This window comes from Suncus etruscus, chromosome 15 (genome assembly GCF_024139225.1).
Source record: "Suncus etruscus isolate mSunEtr1 chromosome 15, mSunEtr1.pri.cur, whole genome shotgun sequence".
NCBI classification, from domain to species: domain Eukaryota; kingdom Metazoa; phylum Chordata; class Mammalia; order Eulipotyphla; family Soricidae; genus Suncus; species Suncus etruscus.
In genome coordinates this window covers 61,807,438-61,819,072 of record NC_064862.1, presented here as the reverse complement: position 1 = coordinate 61,819,072, position 11,635 = coordinate 61,807,438, and the positions used below count along the sequence as shown (strand labels likewise).

The 11,635-nt window shown below is 44.9% G+C and overlaps 1 protein-coding gene across 1 annotated transcript; it reads left to right on the top strand.

Annotated features, from left to right (window-relative positions):
* The first annotated feature begins 2,778 nt into the window (after positions 1 to 2,778).
* On the top strand, positions 2,779 to 3,548 carry C15H16orf82 (chromosome 15 C16orf82 homolog). Its single transcript, XM_049788144.1, has 2 exons — positions 2,779 to 2,783; positions 3,074 to 3,548. The coding sequence occupies exons 1-2, from the start codon at positions 2,779 to 2,781 to the stop codon at positions 3,546 to 3,548; spliced, it is 480 nt and encodes a 159-aa protein (XP_049644101.1).
* The last annotated feature ends 8,087 nt before the right edge of the window (positions 3,549 to 11,635 follow it).

Here is an 11,635-nt window from a genome sequence, read left to right as displayed (position 1 = left end):
AGGAAAGTGCGTGCTGCATGTTTGAGCCTCTCAGGGAAGAGTCATAGGGCATGACCTGGCCCAAGGTAGAGTGGACAAAAGTTGGAGCCCCAGAGGCAGGCTATGGAGAGGGCAGGAGGGAAACAAGGGACACTGTGGTAAGAAAATGAGCACTAGTGGAAGGTGTTGTACATTGTATGAGTGAAACTCATTAACAACTTTGAAACCAGTGTTTAAATAAAACAATTTAAAAAGACAAACTAAATGATTGATGCCATAAGGTTTAGGCACCGAAAGTGCCAGAGAACCACAGATATGATCGTGTTCACAGAGGGTTGTCCTGGCAAAACAAGGGCCTTAGGTTTATGACACCCCTATCTTTTTTTAGGGTTTCTTATTTAAATTTATTTTTTATTTATTTAAAGAAAATTCATCACATAATTAACATAACTGATTATATACAATTGTTTCAAGATGATAGAAAGCAAAGTTATTTTTAAAAATTTAGAAAGAAGGCTGGAGCAATAAGGCAGCAGTAGAAAAGTTTGCCTTTCACGTGGCTGATCCAGGAACGTAGTTCGATCCCCAGCATCCCATATGGTCCCCAAGCCAGGAGCAATTTCTGAGCATATAGCCAGGAGTAACCCCTGAGTGTCACCAGGTGTGGTCCAAAAACTAAAAAAAAAAAAGAAAAAAGAAAAAAGAAAAGAAAAGAAAAGAAAGAAAATAGAAAGACAAACAAAAAATTGGAAGAAAAAGAAGGAACAGTTCAGTATTGTATCTCCAATGAACTCATTAAAACATTTGCAGGTTTAGTAAACTTTTTTTTAAGATAAGAGATTTAAAAAATATAGTAAAAAAGTGTATGTGTGTGGCAGTTGTTGTTTGCATAAGCCCATCAAAATATGGAAGAAAAGAAAGGAAAAGCCTTTGACCTAACTACAGGGAAACCTTATCCCTGACGTATTCTGGCATAAGACCAACTCTGGGCTCCAGGCATACTAGGTTGTCCAACCCCTGAGTCATTCTCTGTGGTCCCAGTAAAATTTTTTCACACAATCACAGTAGTTGCTGTCAGGTTTCTGTAGTTAAAGATCCTGGTTTCTGTGCAGATTGTCAGGATAATGTGGAGCATCTTCTAGTTTCATTTCACCATTAGAGGGCAATGCGGAGAACCCTGCACTGAAATAAGGTTGTTACTGTTGCTAAGTTGTCCGGGTGTCAAAAGAACCCTCTTTGAAGTAAGTCGATGCCAGGGCAGCAGTAGGGTCTTACCTGAAAGAAATTTGCTTCCTGGTGATGGTATAGTCATGGTTGTTTCCGTACATGATATCCATGGCTCAGGGGTGAATGGACAATGTCCGTTCTTCTGAGGCCTAAGCAAAGTCATTATGACAATGCTCAGGATGTAAGGCCCCATTACATTTTAAAATTTGTGTGTTCCTATCTCTATTAGATAAAAACTTGTTTGCATATGTTATATTTTCCCATTTTAATGTACCTATGCAAAAAAGGAACAATGCCACAAGTGCATTATTAGTGGTGTATATGGGGGCTAAGGTAACAAGTCCAACAATCTCCATAACCTGGTTCTAACATGAACTCTAAACAGAGAGACTTTTCTACTAGAATTCCTTATTGAACAGATGACCCCAAAAAAAGAAAAAAACAATGGGGGAAATTACGACACCCCTATCTTTTGTGAGAATTCATGAACCCCGAGCGACTTCACTAGAATATTGTGGGAATTACTGAAGTTCATAATACATTGTGCTAGACTGTCTGCTCTCAGCCTTCGGGTAGTAGGGCAAGACCTATTCTGAGACTACATGATTGTGACCTCAGAAAGGGCCAGAGTGGTAGGTAGCATCATGGTAAGACCTTTGCCTTGCACATGACTGACCCAGGATGGACCCTGGTTCAATCCCCAGCATCCCACATGTTTCTCAAGCCTGCCAGGAGTGATTTCTGAGTGCAGAGCCAGGAGTAACCCTGAGCAGCACTGGGTGTGGCCCAAAAACCAAAAACCATAAAAAAGGAATGAGAGCAATACAATCAGAGGTGCTTTCACAAGCTTCTGTGCACAAGCCCAAGTGTGTGGAGAGAGCAAAGAATATGTGCTGACACATACCCCTGTTACTTGACCTTTGATCTGTTTCATATATAAAATAGCCCTTTCTAGGGGCCAGAAAGATATCACAGCAGGAAGGGTATTTGCCTTGCACTAGCCAATCTGGGTTTGATTCCCTGGTATCATGTATGGTGCCCATGTCTCTAAGTATAACACCAAGAATAAGCCTTGAGCACCACTGGGTGTGGTCCAAAATAAAATACCTGTAAAACATCAATTTTGGACAGCGGGTGGGTTGGGCAACTCTCCTAATTGTCCTCCTTTCTCTGATAATTCTGCATCAAGTCCTCAACTAAACCTCAACTAACCATCTTGGAAAAATGCAAAGATCAGACACGGCCTGTGTGAAAGCCTAGAGTCTAGGCCTGAGACCCAGACCCGGACCTGAACCAGGCCACTGCTAGGCCATCACTTCTAGAATCAATGGCAACTCTGATTGCAGTCCTGGATCCCCACTGAAACATTTCCTCTCCACTCTTGTGTGCCTGGGCCCTCTCTCATGATTCTTCTCATGCTCAGCCATCATGGGGACATCCCACTAATGAAATCATCTTCCCAGGATAGCCAGGATAAGACTCCCAGGGCTTCTGAACTAAAACCTGTCCACAAAGAGATCAGCTGAGACAGAGCAGGGCAGGCCTAGGCAGGGCTGAGGGCCAAAGCCCACCATGAGGTCTGTCCAATCTCTGCTACTAGGCCAACGAGTGGAGCTCAGAAGACACAGGACAAGGGTATGTCCTCCCCAAATGACCTTGTGAACATCACAGGTCTCTCATAATGTGCCACACCCCCTGGGAACCATGTGACCTCTTTCTGCCCATCCCCAACCAACAAGGTTCTGGGGCCAGGCCAGCATTGTTCCCAGACCCCGCCTCACAGACCCCACCACCATGGCAACCAGACTAGCCAATAAGGACACAGCCTTTAAAAGGGCCACCATATAAATTGAACTTCCTCTCACAGGACCAGCCAGTCCCAACATTCAGAGGCCTCCAGGGCCCTCCTCCTGGAGAAACCAGTGCAGGTGCCCTCCACTGGCCTACAGATCAGCAAAGGCCAATCTTCCATCCAGAACGCTCAAGGACAAATCTCAAACCTACAGTTGCCCTGCCATAAGCCCTCATCTCAACTGGGGTCCAGCTGTGGCATAGAATTGTTCCAGCAGCCCCGGAAAGACACTTGTAGTGACCAGAGAAAAGGCAGCAGATGCTCAAGCATTGTGAAGAGCAAGGGCCAGGACAGTAACTTCAGTGGACGAAGCAGTGGATATGAAGGCGATGAAGAGAACAGCAATGCCAATCTAATGGAGCTCAACACCAGAAAAAAATCCAGCAAAATCCACACCACCTCCCTTCTAGCCACCTCCTCCCTAGATCTCTACAAGAAGCGGCCTCTGAGCCCTACTGTGAAGGCCAAACACGCTGGAGCCAGAAAGTGACAGCAGCCTGCCCAGTGGCAGCAGCAATAGCAGGCTCAGCAGCCTGACTAGCCTCAGCTTTGTTAGCCTGGGCAGTAGTGCCCTCAACTTGCAGGTCAGCTCCATGAGCAGCCTGGCCTCCAGCCAAGCCTGTAGCACTCACAGCCTCAGGGTGTACAGCCCTAAGTCCAGCAAGTCCAATGTGCCACTCGAAGTTCCAGAGGACAAGGCAGTGAACAGTGTGAAGACCAGTGGCTCAGTCCCCAAGGATGAGCTGCAGCCCCGGCGTGTAGACCTTGAAGAGAGAAGTATCTCCAACTGACCGGGTCTCCACAGACCCAGGCCCCAGCCGGGGACAATTACTGGCCAATAGCTAAGAAATTGCTTTAACAAAGGATCATGCCCACACTGTTCCAGCACCCAGATCCCTGGCAATAGTCACCAGGTCATCCTACGCAAACGCCATTTACAATGAGCACATCTACACTGAATAATACTGAATAATACTGAGAATCAGCCATTCATGTCACCTGGAACCCTGTAAGAAACATTTACCAATATTTCTTTAGGCTAAGTCCACCTGCATCAAGATTAGGATGTTAGCATCATGCACACCCTCATCTCTGGTCAAGCCATCTCTATAGAGAATTGTCGCAGTGGCCCACAATGACCCAAATTCATCCTTCAAGAACAAGACAATCATGGGGAGCATCAAGCCTGTCAGATCCATCAGAAGTAGAACCCTCTTATTCATGCATTTGATGTGGTCAATGCCAACTATCCAATTATGTACTCTCCCAGCTCCAAGGATAGATCAGCAGCGGTAACAGCAAGGTGCTGAGACCAAGGATGTTGCATCACTGCGGAGCAGAGTGGCCACCAGGCTATGATGCACAACTGAAGAGCGCAGGTGCAGAAACTGGATTCTGTAGGGGTTCACAGCAAAGTTTCTGGAAAAGCTGCATCCCATGTTCCCTGAGTCTACATTTTTTTTGCTCCAGGTATATTCAGAGGAACAAAGATAAGGAAAGTGGGGAGGTGGGTCCATGTCCCACTGGCAGCATGATACCCCAGAAAATGCTTCCTGAGTGGGTAGAAGCTGCCACTTCTGCTTACCCGTTCCCCAACCAACAGACCCCACCCTGAACTGACCTCCCATACCTGGGGCCAGAGGTGGCCACAGCCGACAAGACATGCACTAGGCACCAGAAGGAGCACTAAGGGGATGCCCAGACAATAAAGGTTTCTGGAGAGGCCAGCGGTGTGCACATGTGTGATGAGGCTCCAAAGCTGGGGGGTGCTGACTCCACCATCTTTACTAGGGCATCTGGAGAGCCAAACCCTTGAATTTCCAGAGCCTCTGTAAAGGAAGACATTGAGCCTTATTTCACAGTAGGAAAGGATCCCCAGAAGATAGGCATAAATCCAGCTTTGCCCACTGGCCAGCGCTGTCCTACAACAAGGCACTTGGTGCCAGGGCTGAGGGCTATTGACCCTGATTCTCAATCCAGATGCTTCTACAAATGCTTCTGAAGATTCTAGGAAGGCAAGTGACTCTGGGCTGTAGGGAACATACATTTGATTAGCGGTTTTCCTTTCCCCCAGCCTTTTTGTAGGCCCTGCAGAATCTACTTTCCTTCAGGCAAATAGCTCACAAGCCCCCCAGGTAAGGAGTGTGTCCTGCCCCCACAGGGAGCTATCTGTAGGGAAGCTCTGGGGGAAGCTTGACTGCCTCATCCCTACCCTCATCATTTCCCTGCCTCCCCCTGAGGAGGCCAGTTGTAGAGAGCCCCAGACAAAGCAGGGCTACAAGCCCAATGGGCTATACTGCACCCCATTGCATACCTTTCAGACACCACATGGCCAAAATTGACCTCACTCCCCTTTCCCAACACCCCAATTCCAAGGTAGATTTTCTGGCATCCCAGTTGTCTGAACTGGAACCCTGCACCTGGCCATGAAGCCTGACCTTGGCCCTGCATGTCCATCCCTGAGTCCTTAACCCTGATTCCCACTGCTAGGCTCATCCCCATTTCTGCCTTTGCTCTCAATTCCCAGGCACTTGACTTGCATGAATCCTACCCAAATTTGTTCCCTGGACTCCATATGAGTCCTGGAGCTCCAACAGGACCACTTCCTGAGCTCCTGAAATCCCCGAGCACATCAGGTGTGACCACAAAACAAAGCAAACCAACTAAAATTACAAAAATTTCCAATAAAAACAGGAGCACATGGAAGAAGTGCTGGTTTGTTTCAAGTTCCCAAGGGATGATGGTGCCCTGCAGGCTGGAGGACAGGCTCTTTGACCACCTCTACCTCTAAACCAGCCACTTCCACCCCAGAAACACAGCACAGCAAAACATGGCCAGAAACACCCAATATACATATAAATTTGAATTCATTTTTGGTCATTGTGTATTCAGTAATTATTATACTGTTTTTCATTCACACAATTATGCACCCCCATCCAGAGAATTGCCCTAGAGATGAAGCTTGGCTCTTAATTGCTCAACTATGGAGACAAATTGATTCCTATCAGGCCAGGAGGTCAGAGCATAAGGGCTTGGACCCATTGGAGCCTTCATGTCACTTCAAAAAAGAAGCCAGAAATTTCTCATTCAATGGGAAACCACCTGGTTTCTTAGTGGTGGTCAAGTTGTTTTCCCCAAAGGAGATAGAAGTCCCTGAAAGTCTTTCTCAGGCCAATGCACCCATGGCTTCTACTCTCAAAAACAGGTCAGCAGTGCAGGAGTGATAGCACAGCAGGTAGGGTATTTGCTTTTCAGGCACCAACCTGGATTTGATCCCCTGCATCCCAGGAGTGATTCCTGTATACAGTCAGGGTAATGCTTGAGCACTGACAGGCTTCTATCCCCCCCAAAAAACTGGCCAGAGCCCTCTCTGTAAAAATCTTGATACCCTTTACTGCTTAGAAACATCAAGAGTTGGGGCTGAATAGTAACTCAAGTGGTAGATAGCATGCCTGGCAAGTGGGAAGCCCTGAGGTCAATACTGTCACCATTATTAACATGTTTTGTACATGGGGACATCGAGGCATAGAGGCTGCCTGTGTAAGTAATCCCAGGTTTCTGTATAATATTTATAGCCTTACATTGTTTGGGGAGCAAAATTTACTTAGACATAAGGGGAGAAAAAGAGAGGAATATGTGCTTAGGAGAGAGTCGGGGCTTCTCCAGAACACAAAAAGCAGGAGTTTATGAGTTTTAAAGAGTAAGTCATGACCTAAAACTGGCTCTTGGTCCTCCTTCCCTCAGTAGGACCCTAAGTAGAGCCTGATGACAAGCCCCACCCCTGTCTGAACCCAGACACTTGCTGCTCATCTCAGCCCTCTGAGGGGAGTCCTCCACCATGTGTGTCTGCATCCCTGAGAAATGTACCACTCCTTACCTCCCCCTGTCTCCTCCATGATCCTGTATATACCAGTGGTATCAACAATGTCTGAATGAATGAGTGAATGAATGAATGAACAAATGAGCAAGTGGTGAAACAGTGTCAGTCTGAAAAAGACACTTTCCAAGCCTACCATTGGCAAGTCCAACTCCCAAATTCAAGCAAGCTGAGCCTCCAATTCCACTCTATCCTCCCCTCTCAATTGGCTTCATAGATCCATCTCACCTGGCACTTGCACACCCCAGGGGACCAGCAAACATTGGAAGTAACCATTTTTCAAGCCGGACCTCAGATATTTTCCGTTCCTGTCCACTAGCTGTGCATTGAGTGCGGTTGGGCTAGAATGATAGGTTGGCTGCAGGCTCTAACTCCTGAATTATTAACTGGCTGGGGAGTGAGATACTTGCAAATGCTAGCCATTCAGCAGGCCATGGCAGTCCCCAGACTTCAAATAGACAGATAAGGGAGGGAGTCAGCTGGTGCCTTCACGTGCTGAACAAATCATGACCTTTCTTCAAATTGCAGCCTTGACCTCTGCTCCCAGCTCAGAAGCAGAGCATCTTCCACACATTCTTCTCTCCTTAGTACCAGACCTGTTGAATTTATGCTCCTGGTCACACCCCTCTCCTGCCCACTCCCAGATCATATGGTGACTGAAACTTTGGGCCTAGCAGCTGCAGCTCTATATGAGCCTGAAGCTTGCTGGGAAATCTGGGTTCTCCTTCCCTGGTTCTATTTGGTCAGGAAGGGACAGGAGGGTATCCTGAATGGTTTTCCTAGACACAGAGTCTGATGTGGGGGTTCTCTGGAGGACAACCAGAATGAAGACAGGAAAATTCTAGAAACTGGCCTCTATTGATCCCATGATGGGCTATGGTCTGCCAGTGGTGACTTCAGAAGGTGATAGCTGGTCCCACTTCAGACAGAGGTATCATGTCCATTGCTCCCATAGGTGGTTTAACACCCATCAAAACAAGAACAACTCTGCAGAGAAGGAGCAGCTGGAACAACTGGTACAGTGGCACCACATGAAGGTCAAAAGCTGAGCTCTTTAGAGACCCCTTCTCATCCTCATAGTCCAAGATGCTCTACAACATCCACCATATCCAGCCAACACTAGAAGGGGACAAGATGAACTTGAAGCTTCCTTAGAGACTATATAATTTTTACTGAGGGCACATTAGTTTATAACAGATTTATAACAAGTGTGCAGCATTATAATTTAACATCCATATATACCGCACTCTAATCACCACCGAAAGTTGAGTTTTTCCATACCAATAATACTCTTTACCCATTTTGTCTACCCCAAATACTTTTCTCTCTGGCAGTCACAAGCCTCTATAAGAGTTAAGAGTTTACTTTTATTGTTTGCCCACCTGCCTTGTCTATTTTCATGACTTAAGCCATATGGTATTTGCCTTTCAAACAAATATCTCTTCCAAGTCCACCCATGTTGTAGATGATAAAACTGAATCTTTTTTTTTTTTTTTTGGTTTTTGGGCCACACCAGGTGACGCTCAGGGGTTACTCCTGACTATGTGCTCAGAAGTCGCTCCTGGCTTGGAGGACCATATGGGACGCCGGGGTATCGAACCGTGGTCTGTCCTAGGCTAGTGCTGGCAAGGCAGACACCTTTCCTCTAGCACCACCATGCTGGTCCCTGAATCATTTTTTAAAAACTGAATCATATTCACTGTATATATAAAAAGGAGAAACCGTGTCTTCTTTCGCTGCTCATCTCTAACTCCTCCTTTGCTATTGTAAGTGGTGCTGCAACTAATAGGGATGCACAAATATTTTTGAACTAGTATTTCATATACCATCATAGGTACATAGAAATGGAATCACTGAGTTTGATGGTAGTCTTGCTCTTAATTATTTGGGGGTGGGAAATGGTCCATACTGTTTTCCAAGTAAAATAGAATAAATGGATTCACCGATTTATATTTCAACCAACAGTGTACAAGGGACATTTTTGTCTGTTTGAGGAACCTTCCAAGAAATCCTATATGATATGGCTGTGTCTGATTATAAAAAAAAAGTGCTGGGGCCAGGAAGGTGGCGCTAGAGGTAAGGTGTCTGCCTTGCAAGCGCTACCATAGGACGGACCTCGGTTCGATCCCCCGGCGTCCCATATGGTCCCCCCAAGCCAGGGGCGATTTCTGAGTGCATAGCCAGGAGTAACCCCTGAGCGTCAAACGGGTGTGGTCCAAAAACCAAAAAAAAAAAAAAAAAAGTGCCAAGATTTTGTCTTTTATTACAGGATGCAGTGTGTGTAGACATCAGAAACTGACATTCTTGGGATCAGAGGGTAGTTCAGCAGTTGAGTTGCATGAAGCCAACCTGGGTTCAATCTCCTGTATCCCATATGCTCCCCAAGCCTGAATTATGCTAGAAATAATTCCTGAGCACAGCGCAAGGAGTGGCCCCTGAACACAGCTGGGTGTGACCCAAAACAAAAACAATTTATTCTAATATGGATTTTCCTAAATATAATGCAAGGTGAAAGGAAGAGGCTATAGAGCTTTTTGTTGAAGGATAATTACCACAACACAATCTAAGAAATTCTCAATTTACCATTAATTTCTTAAAAACAAATCTTGGGTGTTTTACAGATGAATTGTATAAGCTCCTCAAAAAGACACCAAAGAAAGGTCAGAGTGATAATAAAGTGGATACAATGGGTGCTTACCTTGCACACAGCTATACAGGTTTGATCCCCAGACCTCATATAGTTTCCCCAAACCTTCCAAGAGCAATATCTGAGCACAGAACCAGGAAGAAGCTGAGTATGGCCCAAAACAAACAAAAAATACAACAAAGAGCATCGTGGTTCAGAAAGCCAATGTGAGCCAATTGCATCTTCTCCGTTATGATCCTCTTTCACATCCACCTCTTCTGAGCCTGACTCACTTGGCTCTGCTTTGGTCTATAGTGACTCCAAGGAAAAAAGTAAGTCTTCATCCAGCAGGGTCAAACCTCTTCTTCAGATGAAGTTATAAGAGAGAAAAGACAAGAGTAGACCATGGGTGGGGGGGAGTAGAATGATTAATCTGGAAACAATAGGCAAATATAGGAAACATGAAAGAAGATAGTAAAAGGCCTCAAAGAACCAAGGTTGAGAGGAAAAGATCAGAAAGTCAGAGTTAAAAGTCAAAGTGGAGAAATTTCATTGCAAAACACACTTCAGGCAGAGGTCTTCCTTCTAAACGAAAGAGGGTAAAGGGCTAAAGAGATAGTAAAGTAAATAAGGCAACTGCCATGCATGCAGCTGCCTTGGTTCAATCATATATGGTCCCATGACCCTGCCATGGGCATGATTGATCCATGAGCACAGAGCCATAAGTCAGCCCTGAGCACCACCATCTGTGGCCCAAAAACAAACAAAAATAGGATTAAGAAGTGCATAAAATGACAGAGTTCTCCATAACAGCTCCAGGAACCAAGTCCCCTCCAGGGCATTCATAATACTACTCTGACGCCAACATATGCCAGTTCTAAATTGATAACCTGACAATGAGGAAATGGGAACAACTAGATCTAAGAGCAAGTTATCCTTCCTCACCAGCCAATGATAAGACAAAATCAGAAGACCTGTCACCCTTCGATCTGTGAAAAAACCAAGATTGCTATATACAGATGACTGGTTGTTACAACCAGGACTAGACAGTACACATTCTGGAACCAACAACAACAACAACAACAAAAAGCTCTAACCTAGCTTTTGGTCTACAATCTGTTCAACAAACAAGATCTTCAATTCCAGAGATCTGACTGAAACAACCGCAAGTGAACGGGTCTTCCAGAAACATAACGAAAGACTCTGTCCCAGGCTCCATCCTAGGAGCAACATAATGACCAAGAACACCAACTATAGAAGATGAATTAAAATGACACTGAAGAAGCAGAACTGCTAGAACCACAAAGAAAGCCTTCATCATAAGCTCCATTCCTTGAGCTGCACAGTCACCAAGATCTCTAGATACAGAGGACTCATTTTACCATCCATGACGAAGCAGAAGTCTTCCATATACCACAAAAGCACCGAGAGGAGAGTAAATGATCATGCAAGGAGTCTATAGTTAATCCCATGACAGATACTTCAGAGGTGGAGAAACCCTGTATCTTCAAGGCCAAGGGAATTCCCTCTATAATATCCCCAATAATTACCGTGCCTATGCAGGGGGGGAAAGAAAAAAAGGGGGAAAAAAAGCACAAAATAATCATTTTTCCACATATATATTGGTTGATTGATTTTTTTGACGTCTTTATTTTGGTATAGATATTGAAGTTGATGTCTCCTTTTTATTTTATATTATTTTATCTTATCTTTTTCTTTTTGCACTCTGGCATGATTTGAATTCAGAACTGAGACTATTGTGTGGTGCTTCTCTTTATTGCTGTAGGGCTCACTGGATATTTAATTTGACATTTATTTTTGTATTGTTATGGTGTTTCAATTACCTTTTTCATGTTCTCTCTCAAACTGAGGCTGATAGCCACTAGAAGGACTCCACCCATTTTCAGCATATTTTTAATTAATTAATTTTTTAAAAAAAATTTTTTGCTTAATCTTTACCCTATTCTATTGCCTTTCTTTCCCTCAAACAAAACCACTTAACTCTATTTATCTAGGTTAGCCTCTCAAATAGAGGGAGAAACAAGGGATGGCACCAGGACCAAACAGATGTATG